Below are 25,539 nucleotides of genomic sequence, written 5' to 3'. Positions count from 1 at the left end.
ATGGCACCATGGCAGTTCTTGGTCGAGGCTGGTGCAATAATCTTCAAGTACGGTGAACTGAACATTGGTTCAATAGGCGTGCGTAGGATGCACCCTCAGATACATTTCGTCGCAGCGCCCCCCTCCCTATTATGTGAATGTATGGGGTTGACATTGCGCCCACCCTAACACTAAGTCACCGTCCCTATTATATCAATGTGTAGGGCTGACTTTGCACCACCCTCTCAGCTTACTAGGAGCAGGGTGCCCTTCCTTGCCCCCCCCCCCTTTGCGCACTACTATGCTGGGAACCACGTGATAGTGTGGAAGGCATTCCGCAATTTTTGCTTGGTTATCGCGGCCATCTCTTTTGAGGTGAGACCACATCACGTGACTGATGACGATGAAAGCTTATGGCCGAACCCAATGCAGATTAACAGCATGGAGGGCCCGCCAGTTCAAAAAAGTGAGGGGCCCCTCTCTCTAGCCTTACCGGTCCCCTTTCTTTACTACGTTGCAGTGGCGTACCAAACCTACCTCACTCGTCAGCTGGGATATATATATACTAGAGAAGTTATTAGAACCATTGTAATGTAAAAAAAGAAAGAAAAGTGGTTGAGAAAATACCTTATCGGAGCGTCCTCCTCACGGCAAGTTATTTTTTCACCCAATTTTGTTTTTCTTACTTACAATACATTGGTTCTAATAACTTTTCTATACATTCCTTGGCATTATTGCCTGTTATATCTCATTAATATTGTGTCAAAACACGGGAAAACAAGCCTTTAGGTATACAGTTCCTTCCCTTATATATATATATATATATATATATATATATATATATATATATATAGGAAAGAACTGGATACATAAGGGCTCGCTTTTCCGTATTATTGAACTCTAACAGACAAAAATACCAAGAAAAGTATACGAAAACCTATTGCACCAAATGGTCAGGTAAATGTGAAGAAAGAAAAGTGGGTGAAAAGATAACTTGCCATGAGCAGGAACAGAACCTGCGACCTGCGAATAACGCATTCGATGCTCTACCACTGAGCTTCCATGGCGGATATCCTTCCAGCCACTTCATTGGTATATATGTGAATTTAAACATGGGAGGGTCGGTCAGCCCCATCTGTAGCCATGGCGGCGAGTGTGGCACACTGTTTTATAAGCCTGTGAGGCGTCACGTAGCACGTGAACTTATTACGAACTAGCAGCTGACCAATAGTCCTTTGTATACAACATAACGCACCAAGTCTGCAATACGAGACCCACGGTAATGAATAAGGGAAAGAAGTGGATGCTTAAGCGCTCGTTTTTCTGTGTTTTGACACCATGGTAATGAAATCTAACAGACAATAATGCCAAGGAAAGTGTAGAGGAGTTTGTTAGACCAAATTAGAAGGTAAATGTGAAGTAAGAATGTGGGTGAAAAGATAACTTGCCGTGGCCAGGAACCGAACCTGCGACCTTCGAAAGATATATATATATATATGAGATATGGCACAACGGGAGCGTTGTCAACAAGGATAAATATATTAATTTCCCAACAGTTTCGGGAGGGGTCCTCCCTTCATCAGGGGATGAGTTATACTCATCCTTTGATGAGTATAACTCATGAGTTACCTCCCGCTGTGCCATATCTCATACCTTCATATATATATGTATATATATATATATATATATATATATATATATATATATATATATATATATTGTAATGAATTAATAAATCTGTGTAACGGACGCTCTGCTGGCAACGAAGAAGACGATGATGATCGGTGGCTGCAGTAGTAGCTCGCGCACGCCGCTCGCCATTAGCCAGACCTGCCTGATAAAGGACATTTTGCCAAGCTACGTCTGAACCCTTCTCGACGTACAACACCTCTATTTTAAGTGGTGGAGGTGCCGGGGTTCCCATCAACCTGGAACTTCGCAATCGGACGCTACCCTCACCGTTCACCATGACTGCTCCTGGCCCTTCTCAAGCTGCCTTACCAACGACAGTCTACTGTACTGGCGCGCCTCGGCAATGCGACCCACCAATTTTTCGCGGCAACGATGAACAAGACGTCGAGGACTGGCTCGTCGAGTACGAAATCGTAAGCGCTTCCAACAAGTGGAACGCCTGCGACCAGCTCACAAACGTGCGCTTTTACCTCGATGATGTGGCCAGCCTCTGGTTCAAGAACCACGAAGGCGAAATTACCAACTGGTCCGCCTTCAAGACCACCATCTCCGCGGTCTTCGGCCGTCCCGCCGTGCGCCGGCTTCGCGCGGAACAGCGTCTCCGTAGTCGAGTCCAGCGCAGGGACGAGACCTTTACGAGTTACATTGAAGATGTCTTGTCCCTTTGCAAGCGCGTCGATGAATCTCTAACCGAACGCGACAAAATCAAGCACATGATCAAAGGAGTTGACGACGACACCTTCCAGATGCTCGTCGCCAGGAATCCACAGACCGTCACCGATGTTGTCCAGCTCTGTCAGGAGTACGACGAGTTGCGTAAGCAGCGTGTCTCGACGCGCAGGGCCGCAGAAGATACGGCTGAAGTTTCCGCCCTCGTACACGACGTCGCTGCTGATCACACCGTCTTACTGCCCCAAATCAAACAATTCATTCGTGAGGAAGTTGCGCGTCAGCTTTCTCTTGTGGCCGAAGCATCCGCGCCAGTGACCTCGTTAGACCCACATCTACGCCAGGTCATTGAGACACAGGTCACGCAAGCACTGCCTCCATCGCCACCTGTCCCTACGCCGCTGACCTACGCTGCCGTCGTTGCTAGACCCCCAGCCCCACCTGTCTCTGGCGCATACCGGGGCACCGGGTCCTCCTACCCTACGACGCTGCCTACATACACGGCACCCCATCCCGTTTCGCCCCCTGCACCTTCTGTCGTTAACCCATGGCGCACCTCGGATAATCGACCCATCTGTTTCGCATGCGGTTTCGTGGGACATATAGCACGCTACTGCCGCCGTCGCAACTTCCAGCCTCCAGACCATGGGAATTCTGCAAATTACCAGGCTGCCCAGAATCCCCAGCGACCATCTTCTTCTAGCACCGACTCATTGTCCCCACGACGCCCCGTCGATTCTCGCCGGTCATTACCACCCCGTCGCCGATCGGTCTCCCCGATGCTTCGGCGCACGAGCCCCGCTCGAGAGGAAAACTGACAGCCGCAGTTCCGGAGGCAAGAACTGCGTCGTCGTCGAACTTTCTAAGGCCTCCTCTTTGTCCGACCAACGAAATTGATGTGCTAGTAGAAGGTGTTACTGTACGTGCACTTGTCGACACAGGCGCCGTCGTTTCTGTAATTAGTGAAAAACTGTGTCGCGATTTGAGAAAAGTTACAACGCCACTTACGAATCTTGCTCTGCGTACAGCCACCTCCCATTTCATCGCGCCGACAGCTCAGTGCACAGCACGCGTTCTTATTCAAGATGTTTGGTACGCCGTCAACTTTGTTGTTCTCCCACGTTCATCTTACGACGTCATACTAGGATGGGATTTCCTTTCTACCCATCAGGCCCTCGTCGACTGCGCTCGTGCTGAACTCACGTTGACGAATCCGTGCCTTGATATCGACCACCACAGTCCCTCGAAAGTGTTTGCCGCAGCTGACGTCCGCATCGCGCCGTTGTCCGCCGTCCTAGTGCCTGTGTTTTCCCCTGCTGCCACTAACTCGACGCTCCTGTTCCAACCAACTATAGCTAGGGTGCAACACCGAACCATCGTCCTCCCGTTTGCCGTCATCAACTTTTCCAATGGTTCGGCGGTACTTTATGCGTGCAACGTTTCTGCTTGCCCGTACATCCTGCTACGCGGTGAGTGTCTGGGAAGCCTCGAGACCTTAAATTGTATTTTCGAAGACCCGACCTATCCAGACAAGCCATTTCTACCGACTTGTGCCATTACACCCGCAACTGACGCTAATGAACTTATGGATGTATTCCGCAAGTCCATCGATTGTAACCTCACGCCTGGGCAGCAGAAACAGCTGATCAAGCTCCTACAGCGTTTTCGAGCCTCGTTTGACCACAATCAGCCTTCCTTAGGTCGAGCGTCATCTGTTGTTCACCGTATAGATACCGGTCAAGAGACGCCATTACGGCAGCGTCCATATCGTGTGTCAACTACTGAACGCCGTGCCATCAATGAACAGGTTGACGACATGCTGACACGTGGCATAATAGAACCGTCAAGCAGTCCCTGGGCCTCTCCAGTTGTGTTGGTGAAGAAGAAGGACGGATCCATCAGGTTTTGCGTGGACTACCAGCGTCTCAACCGAATCACGCGCAAGGATGTTTATCCGCTGCCACGCATTGACGATGCCTTGGACTGCCTACGGGGAGCCGAATTTTTCTCTTCTTTAGATCTCCGCTCTGGATACTGGCAGGTACCCATGGCAGAGGCCGATCGCGAAAAAACTGCTTTCATCACGCCCGACGGGCTTTACGAATTCACAGTCATGCCCTTCGGCCTCTGCAACGCGCCAGCTACTTTCGAGCGGATGATGGACTCTATCCTTCGAGGCCTCAAATGGAACGTTTGCCTTTGTTATTTAGATGATATTGTCGTCTTTTCAGCTGATTTTGCAACCCATTTAACCCGCCTCGAGAAAGTCCTCGCGTGTATCTCTGCCGCGGGGCTGCAACTGAATCTGAAGAAGTGCAATTTCGCCGCTCGAAAGCTTACGATCCTTGGCCACGTGGTTTCAAAAGACGGCATTTTTCCTGACCCTGCCAAACTTACAGCAGTTTCAGCGTTTCCCAAACCGACCACCATGAAAGAGCTCCGAAGCTTCATAGGCCTTTGCTCTTACTTCCGGCGCTTCGTCCGCAATTTCGCGACGATCATCGCTCCTTTGACCAAGCTCCTCGCCGGCTCCAGAGACCTTTCAGCCTGGTCTGCCACCTGTGACGACTCTTTCAATGAACTGCGCCGCCTCCTCACGTCGCCGCCTATTCTGCGACACTACGACCCATCGGCACCCACAGAGATCCACACCGACGCTAGTGGTGTCGGGCTAGGCGCTATTCTTGCACAAAAGAAAGACGGCTTCCAAGAGTACGTGGTTGCCTACGCAAGCCGAACTCTTAGCAAAGCCGAAAGCAACTATTCTGTCACTGAAAAGGAATGCCTTGCCATTATTTGGGCGATAGAAAAATTTCGACCTTACGTGTACGGGCGCCCTTTTGACGTCGTGACTGACCACCACGCCCTCTGCTGGTTGTCGTCATTGAAGGATCCGAGCGGTCGCCTCGCCCGATGGGCATTACGCCTCCAAGAATATAATATTCGCGTGGTCTATCGCTCCGGCCGGAAACATTCGGACGCAGACGCCCTATCCCGTTCGCCTCTACCCCCTGACCCGGACTGCTGCGAAAGTCTAACCTGTGATGCCACTGCCGTCACCATCGCCGACATGCCATCAGAGCAACGCAAGGACCCGTGGGTTGCTTCGATTCTAGACATCCTGGCTGGGCGGACGGCTTCCCCCCCTTCTCGCACGTTGCGTCGGCAAGTGGAGCACTTCGCCACTCGCGACGACGTGCTGTACCGACGCAACTACGCACCCGGTGGACGTCAGTGGCTACTCGTGATTCCACGTCATCTGCGATCCGAAATTTGTTCCACGTTTCATGATGACCCCCAATGTGGCCACGCAGGTTTCCTGAAGACTTATTCTCGCATACGTCTCCGATATTACTGGCGTGGCATGTACCGTTTTATACGACAATACGTTCGGGCCTGCTCGACGTGCCAGAGACGAAAAACTCCCCCTTGTCACGCCAGCGGTACCTTGCTACCCTTACCATGCCCATCCCGACCATTCGACCGCGTCGGCATCAATATCTATGGTCCCCTTCCCAACACTGCTGACGGTAACCGCTGGATCATAGTTGCCGTCGACCATCTCACGCGGTATGCCGAAACTTCATCCCTTCCCTCGTCTACAGCAAAAGACGTTGCGACTTTCGTTCTTCACAACATCGTGTTACGTCATGGAGCACCTCGGGAGTTACTGAGCGATCGTGGTCGCGTATTCTTGTCAGACGTCATCACAGCATTGCTGCGTGAGTGCCACGTCGTTCACCGCACTACAAGCGCCTATCATCCCCAGACCAATGGAATGACAGAGCGCTTCAACCGCACCCTTGGTGACATGCTGTCTATGTATATCTCGTCAGACCACTCCAATTGGGACCGAATGCTCCCGTTTATCACGTTCGCTTATAATACCGCCATTCAAAGCACTACTGGGTTCTCTCCTTTTTTTCTCCTTTACGGACGCGAACCTTCTTGCACTATGGACACCATTTTTTCGTACAAACCTGACTCCTCAGAGTCCACGACTTTGTCTCAAGCCGCTACATACGCTGAGGAATGCCGCCAACTGGCAAGATCATTCACAACCCAAGACCAAGGACGCCAAAAGCACCACCATGACGCATCAAATAACACTACTTCCTACGATGCAGGTTCACTCGTCTGGCTGCATGTTCCTTCTGCTACACCTGGCCTTTCTACCAAGTTGGTCCCCAAGTATCACGGCCCATATCGTGTGCTACAAAAAACGTCACCGGTGAATTACCTCATCGAGCCACTGGAACCATCTTCTGACCAACGTCGTCGTGGCCAGGAAATTGTCCACGTCTCGAGACTTAAGCCCTGCTACGACCCTCCCGTGTTTACTTGTCCATAGGTCGCCAGGATGGCTCCTTATTTCGCGGGGAGTAATTGTAATGAATTAATGAGCTACGTCTGAACCCTTCTCGACGTACAACACCTCTATTTTAATATGTAGGTATTAGATATGGCACAACGGGAGCGTTGCCAACAAGGATAAACACATTTACCTCCCAACAGCCCCGGGAGGGGTCCTACCTTGATCAGGGGATGAGTCATACTGACATGAGCTTCCAAACTTCGTTGCTGCCGCGTCCCTCTCGCCTGGAAAATGTTTGCGAGAGTGAGAGGGAACTAGAAAAAGGAAAAAAAAGGAGGGGGAGAAAAAAGACGGAAAAGAAAAACAAAGAAAAGAAAGAAAGTAAAAAAGAAGAAGAACCACTGTCAACACTGAGAACGAAGCTAACTGTCCGTCTACATCCACATACGGTTCATATCACGTGCTTTTCAGTTCTTGACGTGTGTCGGGCCACCCAAGTTTGTCGCCGCGATGCCGGGAGGGTCCGGGAGGGTCCGTGACGGCGTGCATAAAGAAAGGGGTTTCCCCGTAATGGGTCGGTCGGCGGGCGGCGGGCGTAAAGGAAGGAATTCCCGTTAAATGGGTCGGTCGGCTATTTACCTTTATATAGATATACATATATATATATATATATATATATATATTTATTTATATATATATATATATATATATATATATATATATTGCCTTTCTTTTCTCTCTCCGGTCTTTCTCCGGTGTTTGTTGGTTGCTGTGCTTCACTTTTGTTCTTGACCGTGCACTATCCCCAATATCACTACTGCTACATTGTTTTTAGTTGACGTAGTTGATATGTAATCTATTTTTGTATATTTCTGTGAATTGAAATTTTGCTCTTCTATTAATTGATACAGTGTTGTTTCCCATTTATAACATTTAACATGCCCCTCCCTTTGTAATGTGAAAACCATGAGGGTAAAATAAATAAATGAATAAATAAATAAATAAATAAATAAATAGGAATAAATATTGTGGTAGTGGGTGTAACCCTACAATATTCAGCAACACATTGCTATATTGTGCTGAGTTATATAAGAATATGTATGTAAAGGTTGTTACATTATGTCAAAGTCGGATTGTGAACTGGGGAACCACAATTGACGTTACCAGAGCATATGTTTTTCCGAAGTAGTTTCGAGTACAGGCGAGGCTCTGTGGTAGAATACTTGGCTGGCAACAAGGCTGGGCCAAATACACAGTAAACAAGTCCGGAATGCAGATTTTGTACACATGCACTAGAATCCTACAGCAAATACTGACATACATATGTCTCTGTCGTACAGGGATAGTTTCGAAACCGCTAAACAAAAAGACAAAAAAAATGTTCCGGAATACAAATACAACAATACTAATACTAGAATACTTTATTGATTTCGGGAAGGTTGATGCAGCAAAATGACATTAATTGGGCGCAAGATAACGATGTAATTATATTTCACTTCATTAAAACTTTCAAATCAAGTCTTCTGCTTCAATCATTAACGAACACGACGGAATTAGGAAAAAGTATACATTTATTCTAGACACTAGATCTGCCTTTATGAGGAGGTTCCGTTAAAATTCGCTCAAGCAACAGCGTGTAACTTCTCAAATAGACTTTCTTTTAGACAACATCTGTTCGGTCTTACTAGAGTCGCGAAATGTCATGGCGCTCGAGAAAAAGAGCAGCTTAGAGAGACCACGACTTTGTCGGGAGAGTGTAAAATCACTGCTTGGGCAAATCTACCTTCACGACATCGGGAGCTTAGGCCCATGAGCCATTCTGTGGGTTGAGGAACCCTTTCCCGCCACTCGTCGACAGCCACGTGCCTTTTCTTGGCTCAGCTTAAAGATCTTTTGTTGCTTGTTACGAAAACAGGTCACCTTATTTACGAAAAAGGAAACAGCAACGAGATACCCGTGTCCTGTGCAGTATCGCGTTATACTTGATAAATTTTAAATGTATTTCACTACTATAAGATGCAAATACATTTTCTCGAGGTATCGATACAAAAATACAGACACTAAGAAGTCAAATAAAAAAGCCTTTTCACTTGTGATTCAAACACCCTTCTTCTTCTATTATTCTCGGATGCGGCGTCAGCTTTTACACGAGTATAAACAGTGCGCCCCAGCTATTTAGTCAAAGTTTCAAAATGTGCCGACACACGCCACTTGCAGTCGGTTTACTGCACTAGGGAGAAATAGCTTTACCTGATATGGGTATGGATTTGTCTGTGCCTATAATTTTGTCTTTTAGGGCCTATATTTCTGAGTTATCCAGTGCGAAGGTATGCGCGGTTGTCAGGAACTACATTAAAAAAACTAATCGGTTGAATAAGTAATCAGGTTATTATCCAAACGTGTCTACAACCGTATATACGTATAAAAAGTCAGGGTATTGCTTTTTTAAGGAAAAAGTTTTTCTCTTTTTAATTTAAATAAGTATATGTATTAGATAAAGCACCATGACTTCCTTGGCAATCTGTAATCGTTTTATTATACAAGCTCTATTATTCTAAAACTGCACATAATTTTATAAAATCACTCAACTCTTGGCCAATCCCCCACAGTGGGTATGCGTTGCCGGCAACAGGTGAACCAGAACAAGAACAAGGCTGTCGGATGATTGTGTTGGTCAGCCACTTGGACGCTTTTGACTGTGCCTGTTGTATAGCCTGTAAATACATCCTGTATATATTTCAGACAATCTTGTAACAATAGAAACATTCATTTTTTTTAATTTTCTTCTATTATAATAACAAGGTAATGTTTGTGCCTCGAACAAAGTTGTAAGCAGCGCGAAAACGGTTTGGTTTCGTTTCATGAGCTTTAATGTGCCGAAGCGAGTCAATGTTTGCGAGATGCTGTAGTTCCAGGCTCGATATAATTCATACTGCTAGGCATACTTTAATGGAACTTGTTTTCTCATGAACAGAGAGAGTGCCGTTAAACTTTTTGCAACTCGTTAAGTAAGAGCAGAGTTGCAGGGATTTACCACACACTTGAACGGACACTAATGATAACAAAATAAATTTTTTTATTTGACAAACTGCACTTTGAAGCAAAGGGGGGGGGGGGGGGGTACGAGCTCGTCGGTATTTTATTTTTTAGGGTAAATACAGCGCAAGGGAAGACACGGGACCACAATATGAATGGAGACGAGCGCTGACTCCCAACTGAACTTTATTGTCAAGAACAAGCAATTCTTGTCCCCGATTTATTGGTTTCGAGTGGTTGCTCATGTCAACTTCGAGTTTTTGGATAGGGGGTGTTTTTTATCACATGCTGTCGTTTTCATAAATTCTGTTTTTCACAATAAAGTTCTGCGTGAAGTCAGCGCTCCACTTTGTTTGTAGCGTTGTTTCGTGTGTTCTCTCCCGCTGTACTTACTCTCCACACTGTGAACTCTAATGCCATAACTGTCATTTTTGTAAGTTCACTTTTAGCAGAGAAAACTAAAGTTCAAGTTTAAAGACGGATAACATAAGACCGTAAGATCTGTTAGAGTTATCCGCTAAAAAAACGAGTCAAATAAACCGCCTTCTCATAAACACCCGCGCACAGATATTACCTAACTCGCCTCCAAACAGCTCTACATGCTTGTGCAATAGATGCACAGGAATCTCCTAGCAAGAATATTGACCAGCGTATACCGAAGCGTAGGGACTCTCTTAAAGACCACTGATAACCTCCCAATTTAAATATAAAAGGAAGTTTTCCCACAGTTCAAGACATCAGTGAATATTTTAGAAAATGGAGCAGCCTAGGCCGTGATTTATTCCCTGGATAATGTTTATACCAGGCGTGAAACTATGTCATAAATGATCCCAGTGCAATGTTTCACATGAACTCCATTCCGTTCAGCTCAAGTTCATGGAGCATGAGGAAGTTTCAAGAAGCAATCTCCTCCAAAGGCGTCACTCAGCTGACAAACTTGAAGAAGCATTTCAGTCAGTGCCAAGACGTTTCACCGAAGCTGAGGAGATTGCCCCTTCTTGGCACTTTCAGTGTGTTAAAGGAGACATTGAGTCGCAGAACCCCCTCGAAAGTGGTGTCTTTCATAAACGACAGTTGATGTGGCGGGATCAATGTGAGCAGATCTTTCAACTCCAGGTCTCCTAAAACCTGGCTCTCAGTACTGGCGCCTGCAGCGTACAGGTGAAACAGACACGAAGCCAGTGTCTTCAGTCCGGTCCCACCTAGTTCAAGGCCAAGCTCGGCTCGCTCCAGGGAGAATACATTCAAAGTCGCTGAGTGAGACTCCTAGGGTGCGATCACTAGACACTCGCTGTAGGCCTAGTGGCAGGATGTCCTCTTGGCCTGTCAAGATGAGGCTGACACGACCTAATAGAGGGAAGTTGTTAGCTTCGTGGCTTTGCGTGAATTGCAGCAGTCGGCCTAGGTTGTATGCTGTGAAGTCGGACAAGTTCAGTTTGAAGCCGTTAAAAAATGGGAGTAGTACATCGGTTATACAGGGAATTTTCACCATCTGCTCCCAAAGCTGCCCGTGAAGCATGTTAAATCCTGACCACTCTGTGATGCGCCGGTCAAAGAACATCTCGCTTTTCAGCAACTGCTTTCGGGTCATCAGCTGGTACAGTGTGCCATTCATGAGTAAAGGAAAGGGTGGCATCTGCTTGCAGATGCCACCCTCACGAAGCCGACCACCTCCTGGAGTTCGGCGAGGCCCATGTGGACGACCTCTCGCTGCAGCACTCACATCACCTCACGAGAGAAGTTCTGCAACCGTATGCCGTTGTGGCGGCTGTATAGCTGCGGTAGCGTGTAGTACATGTCGGTCGTGTGGCAGGGCAGGTGTCCAGCGATGAATGCGGTCTCTCGAACGTAAGACACGCCTTCGTCATGGTTGGAACCGAACGGCCCGCTTGATGGAGTTGGCAGCCCTGGGTAGGAGACACAGGATAGAGTAGGGCATGAGCACATCGACCATAGAATAGAATAGGGCATGAGCACACTGGTAGACTGTAACCGCGACGACTCGAGAGACAATTGTCGCATAAAATGTTGCGGATATAGAGCCTGTATAATAGTCGTAAAACCATTTTAGGTATGTAAACGGGAACCATGATGCGTGTCCGAGAATAGAAAGAGTCCCCCAACGAAGGGAAAAGACAATTTCACAGGAGCTCGCTGAGAGCAGTGCTTGTTGAGAGTGTGCGTGTGCTGCTGTGTTTGCCGCATTGCTGTTTAATCATTTTATTGGCATAAGTGGGAACTAGCCTTACATAAATGTCAGTTAGCGCAATTTCAGATGCATCATATACGCAATGAAGCATGGAGGTCGGGCTGAAGACGTTCACTCGTGATTGATTAGGTGGCTGTGCTCAAGAGGTTAATGTAAACCACTGAAGCTAAAGAAGAAAACGTTCGGAGTAAATTGAAGTTACTGATTTCCTCCTCACACAATCGTACGGTAACTGCTCGTCGCATTCACACACAGATGCATGCATCATGCATAGATCGAGCAAAATATAAACTAGTCGCGACTCATCGAGAAATAAGCTAAGGTGTAGATGGAGGAACACCACGGAAAGAAACAAAGAGCACAGAGGCCGCTAATGGTGTTTGTGTAGTCCAGTTAGTTTTGTTGTTTCGTGTTTTCACGTCCCACTTTCTTTTATAGTCCACCATACATTTGCGCCATACGCAGGGTGTTGGAAGCTCGACCTCGATGAAATTCTTCCCTCCAACCCTAATTAAGTCGCTATAACTACAAGGTTTCTTTAGGGGCGAATTAGCGCAGCACGCTAATAATATACCAAAGCTAGTGCAGTCCCAAATCAGCAATATAGATGGCAGTAAACGTTCCTATTTAAATCTAATTGTTTTTTTTATTTTTACAGTGAAGCAGGCTGTTAATGTTCTGTGGAAATGTTTGTTTCATCTAACGTCTAGTGAATTATTACTTCACAAAGCGAAGAAAGCTTTTCTTTTGAGGCATCAGATGTGTATATCTGTTCTCTGTGCTACCGTTATTTAAAAGAGGGGAGCTTAAGGTATGAGCTACACTAAAAATAATACATACCTTTATTATCCAGCACCGAAACTTCTTCGTCAGCTGCATCATAAGCTTCCTTTCGAACAGTTGCGTTACTGTCGATCGTAGCAAGGCATCTGCAAAGAATGGCAGAAAGTATAAGAATTCTATTTCCACATTCTTTCGTTCTGAACTGAAAGCTATTCGCGTAAAGAAGAAAAAACTCCAAAACAAGCTTGGTTACACTTTGAAATGAACTTTTGTCTAAAGTTTCTAGGAGGACCACCGGAAGAATAGTTCTCGGAGGATCACCGAGACCGTCTTTGGCGCACAAAGCGTTGAACCCATTCTTGTGTGGCTTGAGGAAATGTAGGGTGTGGGGCCACTAACGCCCCCTGTTAAGTGATTTCTGCCTCATGGCTCATGTGTTTCGCGCATCGGAAGCATTTTGGGTTCAGAATTACCGAGCGGTAGGTGGCGTGGTGCTCGCGAGCATTCATCACCACCATCATTATCGTGATTAGAACGGTGGCGCTGGCAGGGACGCCTGGCGGCAAGCCATGGTGGTGGCACGGAAGAGTTGAGCGGGTCTTTATTATTATTATTATTATTATTATTATTATTATTATTATTATTATTATTATTATTATTATTATTATTGGCGCAAAAGCCATGTTTGGCCAAAAAGTGCCATGAAAAATAGCAAAAATTGTAAAATTTGATGGTGTATTACTAAGGTGTGTAGGTATGCGGGCTATGATAATGCTACGTGACTGTATAGTGGCCTAAAATTCCACACCCTAAAGCGGATAAAACACATAGATACTGAAATCAGGAGAATGACGTGACGCTTGGAGTGAGACTGAATGACAAGTGATCGTAGTAATAAAATCATGGAAGGAAAACAGCATGAATGCCTTATCAACAACCCTTGTGTCCAATGGCCACGAGGCAGTTGCTTTTTATTGTAGTTATCGCAGCAGCAACCTCCACTCGTTGGTCGAGCTATGGATTGCGTGGAAAGATGACGTAAAAACTTTTTATATCGTTTATTTTGATATGTGGTGTTTAACGTCGCAAAACCACCATATGATTATGAGAGACGCCGTAGTGGAGGGCTCCAGAAATTTTGACCACCTGGGGTTCTTTAACGTGCACACAAATCTGAGCACACGGGCCTACAGCGTTTTCGCCTCCATCGAAAATGCAGCCGCTGCAGCCGGGATTCATTCGCGTGACCTGCGGGTCAGCAGCCTTAGCCCTAGGCTGTACCTTAGCCGCTAGGCCACCTTTTTTTTCTTAGCCACTAGGCTAACCCGGCGGGACATTTATACTTCTTAAAAATGCGAGCAATGATTTTGACTTAAGAAGTGGCTCTTTACATATGAACATTGACGGATGAAGAGGTATTTGATGTCAGTGGAGAAGCAGGAATTGTTCTTGTCTAAGAGCATCCAATTCGTTGCAATTATTTAAAATGTGAAGCAGGATGAGTGGGTCGCCGCATCTGTCACACACGGGAGGATCACCACCGGACAAAAGCGGTATGAATGAGTGCTGTGGGCATGTCCTATTTGTATATAGCCTTGTGTTACTTAAGTGTGGCGTGATCTTCATACTGGCGGCCAAGTTCCAAGGCTCGGTTTGATAACATGTAATTTATTTGATGTTTGCTTATCTCATGAAAGCTGCCAACACGCCCTCAGCTGTTGTTTTAAGAGGTGTTTCAGTTCTAACGCAGCGACAGCCATAGATGTATTTGTGTTAGCGTTGTCGTGAGCTGAGGCGGCCAATTGGTCTGCCAACACATTTTTCCGGATTTCACAGTGCCCTGACACCCAGCAAAATACAACTTGATTTGTGGGGTTTAACGTCACAAAACCACGCTATGATTAAGAGAGACGCCGTAGTGGAGAGCTCCGGAAATTTCGACCACCTGGGGTTCTTTAACGTGCACCCAAATCTGAGCACACGGGCCTACAACATTTCCGCCTCCATCGGAAATGCAGCCACCACAGCCGGGATTCGATCCCGCGACCTGCGGGTCAGCGGCCAAGTTCCTCAGCCACTGGACCACCGCGGCGGGGCGCAAAATACAACTTGTTTTTTGAGGGAGTAATTGGTGTATAAAAGAGAGTAAAACATCAAAATAAAGAATTTTCTATATTTTTAGGGTTTACAATGCTTTTATGACGCTCAGAGAATCAGCGAATATTACTGCACGTTACAATTTGAATTTCTCTATGTGTTTAGAAGCCACAAGTATTGCGTAGGCTTCTGCTGTGGATGTTCTTGAACTAGGGAGGAGAATGCCAGAATCTGAAAAGGATAAACCAACGGCAGCATATATAGGACACTCCACTATGAGACTTAGAAGCATCCGTAAAGAATTCAGGGCAATTGTATTTGTGCCGCAGTTCAAGATAATGAGTGTGTACATGTAGGCTCATGCTTCGTAACTTCTACAAAGGAGGTATCATAGTGTAGGAGCTGCCACTGCCACGGCGGCAGACGTGGAGGAGGAGCCATCAGACGGTGTTCAAGAAGTGGCACACCAGTTTCTTCAGTGAGGCTCCTCACACGAAGTGAGTAGGCCTGTTGAAATGAAGGAAGGTTCTCGAAAAGCGTACAACGCGACAAGTCATTGATAGTTGTGTGTGAAAGGATTATTTGTCTGAATTCATTTTTAAATATTATATAAAAGGCATGTATGCTCTTTGCAAGTGCAATGGCCACTCATTGAACTCGACATACAAACTCTCCACGAGAATAGTGCGAAGAGCACCCGTAGACAGATGGATGCCCAAATGGTGGACCGGGTCAAGCATTTTCAATACACTTAGAGTAACAGAATGGTATAATGTTGCCCCGTAATCCAGGCGCGTGCATATGAGGCTTTTATAGAGATTGATCGGACCATTTCGGTCACTCCCCCACAATGTGATTGAGAGAACTTTCAGAAAGATCTTTTTTCTTACAGACTTATTTTTAATATACTTGATGTGGGATGTAAATGTGAGTTTAGAATCTAGAATAAGGCCTAGAAATTTATGCTTGGCCTCTACAGGTAACCGCTGGCCACGCAAGTCAATTTCAGGATTTGGGTGAATGCCTATCTTTCTAGAAAAGAGTACACAGGTGCTCTTCTCTGGATTTAACCTGAACCCGTTTCCGTCAGCCCACATAGACACTTTGCTCAGATAAAGCTGAACATGCCACACTCTGTAAGATTACATGACCTAAAGCCTACCTGGATATCATCCACATATGTGGAATAGAAAGTGGTATGTGGGATTCAGAGTCGTAATGAGTTTATTTTTATAATAAAAAGGGTGCAACACACGACATCACTTTGTGGTACTCCCATTTTCCGAATAAATGGCCTGGATAAGACATTCCCAACACGAACACGGATTGTTTGCTCGGATAAGTAGCTCTTCATGATATTCAACATATTGCCATGAATACCGATGTCTGACAGATCTCTAAGGATGCCGTTGCACCATGTGGTGTTGTTTGCTTTTTCCACATCGAGAAGCACACAGAGACAGTACTGTTTGTCGAAAAACGCATGGCGGATATATGCTTCAATGCGTACGAGAAGGTCCGTAGTAGACCGGCCCACTCTAAAATCACACTGAAAAGGGTCAAGCAACTGTTGGTTTCTAGAAAATGCATAAGTATTTTGTTCATCATTTTCTCGAACACGTTGCACAAGAAGCTTGTAAGGGCTATTGGACGGTAACTTGTAACTGAAGAGGGGTCCTTGCCTTCCTTTACAATTGGAACAACAATGGCCTCAATCCACGTGAATGGCAGGTACCCGGCAGCCCAGATAGTGTTGTACAGGACAAGTAAAGTGATCTCTGTGTCATCCTGAAGCTGTTTGAGCATGTCATACATAGTTCTGTCGGGTTCCGGCGCTGTGCTGTGGCATGAATTCAAGGCCGACCTAAGTTCAGCAATATTAAATAGAGTTTTATATTGTTGGTTTGTTTTACACTTCGACTCAAATGTTCTGCATTCTGTCATTTCTTTATATTTTAAAAAAGATCTTGAGTAATGCACGAAACTGAAAATGCGCTCAAAGTGCTTTTCATGGCTGTTGGTGTGGTGCTCTAGTGTGTTTCCTTGACTCACCAAAGGCAGGGGATGTGCTTGCTGCCCCTTAAAACTTCTGAGGCCACTCCTGACTTTTTTTATGGGTGTACGAGTTAATGCTAGAGGGAAACTTAACCCAACTTTCTCTTCTTGCCTGACGTGGTGTTCACCTACCCAGTGATTTCACTTTTTTTAACTCAACGGGTTTTTCTACATTCGGATATCGGCGTGCACGACACCCCACGCTTTATTTTGTTTCTTACGCGCATCCCTACAGTACCCGTTCCACCAGGGAACACGTCGTTGACACGGGTGACCATTTGTTTGCGGGATACATTTTTCAGCAGCATCAAGAATAAATGCACTAAAGAATGCTACTGCGCAATCGATGTCACGATTTGCGATAAAGTCATGAGGTATAAGGGTTGATTTCTTAAACTTCTCCCAGTCAGCGGATGCTATCTTCCATTTGGGAATATGAGGAGGAAAGTCATGTGATGTCGTCTACATAGCAGGAAATTGGTCCCTGCCGTACGGATACTTGACTACATTCCATTCTTACTCTGTGAAGAGAGACAGATGTCAATGATTGATTGATATGTGGGGTTTAACGTCCACAAACCACTATATGATTATGAGAGACGCCGTAGTGGAGGGCTCCGGAAATTTAGACCACCTGGGGTTCTTTAACGTGCACCCAGATCTGAGCAAACAGGCCTACAACATTTCCGCCTCCATCGGAAATGCCGCCGCCGCAGCCGGGATTCGAACCCGTGCCCTGCGGTTCAGCAGCCGAGTACCTTAGCCACTAGACCACCGCGGCGGGGCAGAGAGATGTCAAGTCTACCGACGAATATCACTTGTGGTGAATGTTGTACTTGTGAATATCACTTGTGGTGAATACTTTTTTTATAGAAGAGGCATGCTCAGAAACACAGGAGAAATCAGCCGGGTTCTCGCATCACAGTGAGCGTCCCTCTCATAGAGTGCTGTGAGCATTGAAATCACCGACAATGTAGGGTGCCAGCAGCTGATCAATGAGGTGAGAGAAATCTGTGCGATCAAGTTTGTAGTTTGGTGGTATGTATAGTGAGCACACGTTGACTTATTTGTCAAATAAAATGACGCTGACTGACACTGCTTCGAGTGCCGTCTGAAGAATAAAGGCTGGTGCACATCGGTGACTAGCAGCGGTCGCGCGACCATTTGCGACTGGTCGCAAACAGTCGCGAACGGTCGCACACGGTCGCAAAGCGACTGCTTTAGTAGTCGCTTTCTGCTCGATTTTTCAGTCGTGTGACTGCAGTCGCGAGGCTGCTGGAACCAAGCAGCGATGCTCAATTTTTGGTTTTTTATTGTTCTGGCCTCTTGCCACCAGATACAAACGAGTCCGTTCATCTAGGTCTGTGGCACCATGGTAACCACGGAATACTTGGCTTGGAGGGGTCGGGGCGTAGCAGCTCGAGCAAAGTGTCGAATTTATGTGGCGGCATTCGTAAGAAGCTTAACACCATTAAAGTAAAGAGAAATAAATTGTGCACTAACTTTCCCTCGTATTCAGAATCGTTTTTTTTTTGTCTTGAGCTTTACTTGTCACCGCCTTCAATGCAGCGCGTTTGGAACGCGTTTGTGCTTCATGCCTTGGCAACAACTTAAGACACCGCGTTAAACACGCATTTGTGCTGCAATGGAGGCTGTGGCAAGTCAAGATAAATTCAAGGGCGTTTCTGAATACGTACGACTCTCGGAAATACTCCTCGTTGTCTCAGCGCAGCTCGGGAGGTAGGCCTCTTGCATAGCCGGTCAACTCTCGCGATCGAAGGGACGGTCACACCCACCACCGGCTTTTTTTTTTCTTTGAAAGCATCTGTGCTGCCAGCGCTGACACCATGGTACAGCGCACCAGCACCATGACATTCTCTTGTTCTTCGCTTGAATCGAACTCTTTGACGCTGCTCGAATGCTGTGCGAGAACAGACGAAAACAATAAATGCAGCGCGCTCACTTGCTCCGCTAACTTAGCTGCCGGCGATCAGCTGATCGGCACCGTTCTCCAGAGTTCTCGCTGATAACGAGATCCGGACGTGACTCTCCAGTTTTGCGACTTCCGGTCAATCGCATGCAGCTGCTGCCGATGTGAACATCAGTCGCTTTTTGGTCGCCAGTCGCGAATGGACGCGTGACCGCTGCTAGTCGCCGGTGTGCACCAGCCTTAAGAGGTTGGCAAGGCACGAATTGTTCTACTACTTTACCAACACCACCAGACGAAACAGCTGCCTCATCCCGGACCTTGCGAGACATAGCATATTGTCATAGAGAGTTTGTTCATGATGGCTTCAGATGTGTCTCTTGGATGCACAGCACCTTGGGATTGTGCCAACGCCTCCTCAGGAACATGCCTGCCACAAGAAAAACAAACAGCTGCCACACCCTTTCTCTCCTTCATTTTGAAATTGTTCTCGGTCGCTAGCGTCACCTGTGGCGGACGGTGCAACAACGCAACCCTTTGCATAGCCTCCAAAACAGCAGTGCACAGTTGCAGGTCTCGAACAACTCTCGACTGACGCGCCCCTGTGGGCCGCAGATGAAAAACGCTTAGCTGATACCCCCCTTCGCCGTGATAATAGTGTCGGTCGGGAGCGCCACTGCACGGAGCTTGTTTAAAACTGAAGGCAGGCCAACTACGCTGGGAGCGCGAGCCATTCCTCAGGCATCTTTCTAGAGGAGGCGTTGATTGTGCTTATGTAAAAGTTCTGTATCGTCATCGAGATTGTTGAGAAGACCCCTAGCGTCTCAGTGCATTATCTGTGTAGCCATCACTTTAAGTGAGTTTTTGTGCTGTGCGTCGAAGTAGACAATTTTAGCTTAGAAGTCTGTTTTAGGCCCCCTAATACGTTTTTTTAAGTGTGAATACACTTTATAAGCGACCCCAAACCATCCACCGCCGTCGGCGGCGTCCGCAGTCTTCTCTCTATCTTTAAAAGAAAGAGGACTTGGCAGGCCGCAGCACGACGCTCTACCGAATAAGCCACGGACGCGACGCCGATATTGGTGTCAGTAGCGCGCCTTATATCTTTAACGCCGCTGCGCGCGTTTCCCCCCCCCCCCCCCTTCGCTCGCTCCTCCGTGAGAATCGCTCATAAAAAACTCCCAAGCGTTTCCCCGAGGGTGAACATGGTTAAGTGTGAATGCACGGGGTGATGCTATGAGGGGGAGTAAAGTTAAAATCCGTTGGCATTCACCAGTGAGTTAACGTAAACTCCCCCGTGTGATCAAATTGCGATTCCTAGGAACCATTACACCATAAAGGCACCATAGTGTGATTAGTAAATATAATAGTGCGAATTAATAAATACCCCTCATAGCATCACCCCGTGCATTCGCACATAACCATGTTCACCCTCGGGGAAATGCTTGGGATTTTTTTTTTTCTTTTTGGGAAGCTCTTGGAGTCACGCCGATCTTTCGACGTCTGAGACGCCGATAGACTTTTCGTTGTTCATCGTCTCGGCAGAGACGCTGGACGCCCGCTCGTGGTGTCAGCGTGTGGGTGTGAGAGGCTTCGGGCTCTCTGCCTCGGCAGATGACCCGGGAACTGAAGACCCAGAGGCCTGCATGCTTGTTGGCGGCGGAGCAGCAAGGACTGCTTCCGCTATAGGAGTGGATGATTCTGCGGGGGGTACAGGTTGCTCGTGTACCGCTGTGCCAATGACCAATGAAAGTCTGTTTCGTGCTTCTTTGTATGAGATGTTTTCGTAGACCTTTAGTGTTATAATCTCCTTCTCTCTGTTACACGCAGTGCAAGAGCGAGAGCAACCACGGTGATCTCCGTCACAGTTAGAACAGTGTGGATCAGAGGTGCACTTGTTGACCTCATAATTTTTTGAGACCCACATTTTGCACATGACACGCGGCCACAGCAGCTCTGTGAGCTGTGGCCAAACTTCTGACACTTGAAGCACCTGCGAGGTTTACGTATATATGGTCGGACGCGCATCTTTATGTAGCCTGCCTGGATATGTTCCGGGAGTGTGGCAGTATTAAAGGTGAGGATTAAGTGCTTTGTTGGTACTTCGTGCTCATTGCGCCTAATTTCGATTTTTTGCACTTGGATGACATTCTGACATTTTGATTCATCAAGAAGTTCAGCCTTTCTGAGATTTAGGAGGCCACTGTCGGATATCACACCGCGGACTGTTTTCAAGGAATGGTGGGGTGTTATAAATATAGGAGTAGCACCAGAAGGTGTTAGAGAGTTTAACTTGACATATTGGCCCTTCTGCTTAACTTTTAGAAGAACGTCTTCACTGGCCATTGTTGTGCCTTTGTAATCAGGTCCAAAGGTGTCTGTAAAACACTTTGAGACTAAGAAAGGTGACACTGATCTTGCTGTTATGTGGGGACATTAGGTGCGGATGATGTGGAATTGTGGGAAATTTTCAGTGTTCTTTGCACGAAACTGTAAGTTTACATTGATGCGCTCTCATTTAAAAGAGGGCGATTGTGAAGATGTGGAAAAGACGTTGAAACAATAAAAATTATTGCTTTCGGTAGTGAGGCCAGCCTCTCACCATCGAGCCCAACACGGGGACGCTGCAGAAACCCGCAGGCATCACAGACTGTTATGGGTCGACGGAAGGAAGAACGCTGGAGGATACGAGAACAAAACAGGTTTATGGTACCATTTACACATATTTACAGAAAGGAAAAGTTAGTGGTTTCCCAAACCACGAGCGTGGTGGTTGAACGTTACATAGTTCAGAGCGCCGTCCAGCACTCTGCGGCGTCGTTTTATGCACTGTCGGGCTCCTCCTCTCCGAGTGGAACACCAATCACACACACTTAACAGGTGAGGGGGACGAGCATGCACGGTCCACATGAACGTCCAATTTTGAGTTGTGAACACTGCACTGCAAGGTAACGCCAGCAGGGCTCTTCCTCGTCGTGTGTGTGCCGTTAGTCGAGAGTTCCCACGATCCTGGCAGCATACTTCAAAGGGTCCGCCGCACAGCTCGCTCAATTAGCGGGGCGATCTGCCGTGGCCGCCGCGGTCTCTTCCAGGAAGACGCCGTCCCTGTTGTCCTCTTTCGTCGTGGCGTCGCGGCGACACGACGTCTCATCCTCCGGCCAGCAGGGACAATTCCTGGCGGGCATAGGAAGTCGGCCTGTCGGCTACTTGACTTAGGATTAAAGAAGCACCGCTCCGCCGTCAGCTCTGGCGCCGGTCAAGCCAGCTTCCCCGTCGCCCGATAAGTCGCCGAGGCCATCAGTCACCGCTTCTGCTCGAAGAGACGACAAAAGAGTCCGCAATTGAAAGACGGGAACTCACCTTTGCTTGCCGCCTGGTCAGGATAATTGCTCAAATCTTCGACAGCGTCTGTCAGACTGGGCACCGAAGGGATCGAGAGCCTCCACAGTGGACCGGCTTACGCACGATGGCGTCTGCCCAGACGAATTTCTAGGCCAAACTTAACAAGACGCCAGTTGTACGAAGCTAGTATAACCCGATATAGCATACCCAAGGTTGGACACTGTACACCAGGTTAACCTTGGCCGCCAGAAAAATTAGGCGTAATTGAAGAGAAGAGAGGACAGGAAAGATTAAAATTGAGAGAAAGACGAAGATGTGGGGAGAGAAAGAAATAGAAAAAAAGGCTGCTGCCGGTTTTTCCTGAGTGGGTCAGCCCAGGGGTGCCGTCTACGAGAAGCCACGGCCAAAGGGGTGTGTTGCCTCTGGCGGGGGGGGGGGGGGGTGGAGGCCCTAAAGGTCCCATCACCCGGCGTCGGCTCAATCCTTAGATCCCCTTTCCCCCGGAAACGGCTCAGCCACGCTCGGCTAAGCGTGGGGGTCCCTGGTGTCACTACACACCAAACGCCTGCTTGCGCAGACGCCCCTGCGGGGGATGAGCGGGTCTCTTTGGCAGGTGGTGGTTGGTGCGAACGGTTGTCCCTAACGATGGGTCTGCGGTGGGTGGCTCCACGGGCCGTCCGCAGTTGGCCGCGTTTTGAGTCAGGCGTTAGCGAAGCCGCCTTCTGTGTGTGTTTCTGTTGCTGAGTGTTTTGTAATATTGTGTAAACTTGTTCTAGCGTGTTGGTCACAATTAATGCATATTAATTCAGCTGACAATATTATCATTCTAAAAGTATATAGTAAAATAAATGTGTGTTGTTTCGTTCGTTCCGACCACGTCTACTGTGTCCGTTCACTCCAAGAGCGTGGCGCTCTCCATTTTGAGACCCCACAAGGGTTGGGCCATGTGTACCCTCGAGCTGCATGAGCACACCGAACATGGCTGATGGCTTCCCACTTCTCTCTCACTGGCTATTTCAGTGAGAGGGGCGAACGACTAAGACCTTCTGCCAGGTACGGGGAAGTAGTGCGGCTTGAGAATAGATAGGGCCTTAGAGACAGGCCTTGGTGATGATGATGTTTGGTACTTTGTGGCGCGAGGGCCATTTGATGGCCAAGAGCGTCAGTTCATGGGACAAGAGATGTGGACAATGATTGTGATTAGCGGCTGTATAAGGGCCTTAAAATTCTTCGCCCTAAGGTGGGTAAAAACATACAAGTAATAAAATCATAACCATCCCATGAAAAATGTGTGGTGTTTATTAATTACGAAAGTTTGTAATAATAAAAACCATGGTGGACATGTATGGCATTAGCACAAGTGTCTCGATAGTTCACACCCTTGCGTCAGAGGGCCGTGAGGCAAGTGCTTTGTTGAGTGTAGCCACCGCAGCGGAGACCTCTCTGGGGAGGTCATGCTACGGAATGCCCGGGTATATGATACGAAAAGTACGAACTTCTCTCAAAAAAGCTAACAACGATTTATGTTTGAAAAGTGGTTTCCTACCGACGAACATTGACGGACGAAGTGGTATCTGTTGTCGGTAGGGTATCTGTTGTCGGACAGGCCTTGAGGAGTATTGTGCACAAAACATCATTTGTAGCATGCACACTTTTTAGATGCGGAGCATCTTATACTCGCGCCTTGTAGTGCACCGTCCGCGCCGTCCGCACCGCTTCTCGAACATTCGACAGCTGACGCGCGCGCATGCGCCGTCGCCCACTCTTCCACCATCTGTGCATCCCTTCCTCCTCTACACACCGCGCGCGCTTCACTCCTCCACCATCTGTGCACCCTTCCTCCTCTACACACCGCGTTCGACATCTACAATTCTCCTGATTCTCCAGTGGACGCGCATGTGGCGTCGCGCTTCGAGAACATTCAACAGCTGACAGTGCATGCGCCGTCGTGCTGTATATATACTCAAGGTCGGCGCTCGCTCGCTCAGTTGCCGCTCGTCGGTTGGTTTGTACGGCGCGTCGACGTCTAAGGTCGCGGTGAAATGAATTCCAACGAATCCACAAACACAATGATCGACGTCCCTTCGACCAGCGCCGCCCTTTCGCATACGTGTGTACGTGTTCACTCATTTAACACCCCCTCCTACAACCACGTTAACCAATTTAGCCATCGACCCAAGTAAGTCGCAATTTAACACCCCATTTCACAACCACGTTAACCAATTTAGCCATCGACCCAAGTAAGTCACACTTTAACACCCCGTTAACCAATTATATGGTCCGCATCCTCCTCAGTGTTCCCCCAGGGAAGCTGCGGGCAATTTTTTTCTCTCTTCGTTGTTTTTTGTATTTCCTTCTATTGTCTTTGATTTTTTAACTCTTTTTCTTTGACACAGTAGCCAGCATATCTAAGCACTGGCTACTCCCCCTGTTTTTTTTTTACCTTTCCCTCCTCGCAAGCGCTTTCACAGGTTCGCTTTTTCAATGATCTGGAGCACGTTTGCGCAGATGAGTGGGAGCGGGAATCCTACGTGCCTTACGCTCTTACAGCTATTTTTATGTCGTTGAGTTGTATACAAATGAGAGCAGACGTCATGGCGCTTTCGGTCGTGATTCATATCGATGGGCAAACACCATGCCAAGCTGCTACCTAGAAGCATGTTTCTTTTTTCCTCATGTTGGCTATGTTGTTGATGCTGTGATGATAAATTATTTGTTCGACAGAAATGAGACGGTGGCAAATAACCACCTATAGCTCACGCGAGCAAAAACATTTGCTCCAACTTTTTTACCGCCGTATTTTGCCTATCCCTCAATAACCTTTCTTTCATTAAAACCTACCTCTATGTTGCAGAGTTATCTGTGCCGGCAGTGACCGTGTCTCTGTGTGTCTATTCCCCTGTTTTTTTTTCTCGAATGCTTTGACAGTCTCTCAGTTATGTGCATCACTAATCAGTTAATGCTTCCAATTCCTTTGAATTTATGAGCTTCCGGAAAGTGGAAACAGCCTTGTTGTCTCGGGACATTTGCTGCTTTGGAATTCTCTTGTCATCAGGTGGCCAGCTCGTGCCTTAAAAAGTTCAAGGTACATTTATCCTCGTGTTATTGTGCGCAAATATCACCCCTTCTAATTGATTTCTTGCTGAATTTGTAGTTCTTCATTTGCCTCATCTTTGAACATTTCGTTCCACTATCTACAATTAACCAATCCTGTTTTTTTCCATTGCCTTTCTTACTGCATTCTTACTAAACCAGTGCCATTCTAAACCAACCATTCTTACTAAACCAGTGCATTCTTACTAAACCTGTTCTTCGCTTCTTTATTTAATGGTTCTTCCTCAATTCAATGTTCGCGCTTTGCTTTTGGGGTTGTCCGACTCGGTGGTAGAGATATTATGGTACTCGGTTGCTGAACCAACAGGTCGCAGGTTCATT

The 25,539-nt window shown here is 47.2% G+C and overlaps 1 protein-coding gene across 1 annotated transcript in view; it reads right to left on the bottom strand.

Moving 5' to 3' along the window:
* Window positions 1-9,708: 9,708 nt before the first annotated feature.
* LOC142775671 (synaptogenesis protein syg-2-like) overlaps window positions 9,709-25,539 on the bottom strand; it is a 459,706-nt gene continuing 443,875 nt past the window's right edge. The window contains exons 11-12 of the mRNA XM_075877312.1: window positions 12,741-12,829; window positions 9,709-11,598 (exon numbers count right to left, since the gene is read on the bottom strand). Of these exons, the coding sequence (XP_075733427.1) occupies window positions 11,411-11,598; window positions 12,741-12,829 (277 nt within the window). The 3' untranslated portion in view covers window positions 9,709-11,410. The remainder of the gene's footprint in view (window positions 11,599-12,740; window positions 12,830-25,539) is intronic.

This window comes from Rhipicephalus microplus, chromosome X (genome assembly GCF_043290135.1).
Source record: "Rhipicephalus microplus isolate Deutch F79 chromosome X, USDA_Rmic, whole genome shotgun sequence".
Taxonomy (NCBI): domain Eukaryota; kingdom Metazoa; phylum Arthropoda; class Arachnida; order Ixodida; family Ixodidae; genus Rhipicephalus; species Rhipicephalus microplus.
Note: the sequence above shows the minus strand (reverse complement) of the source record. Positions and strands in the feature narration are given on the sequence as shown.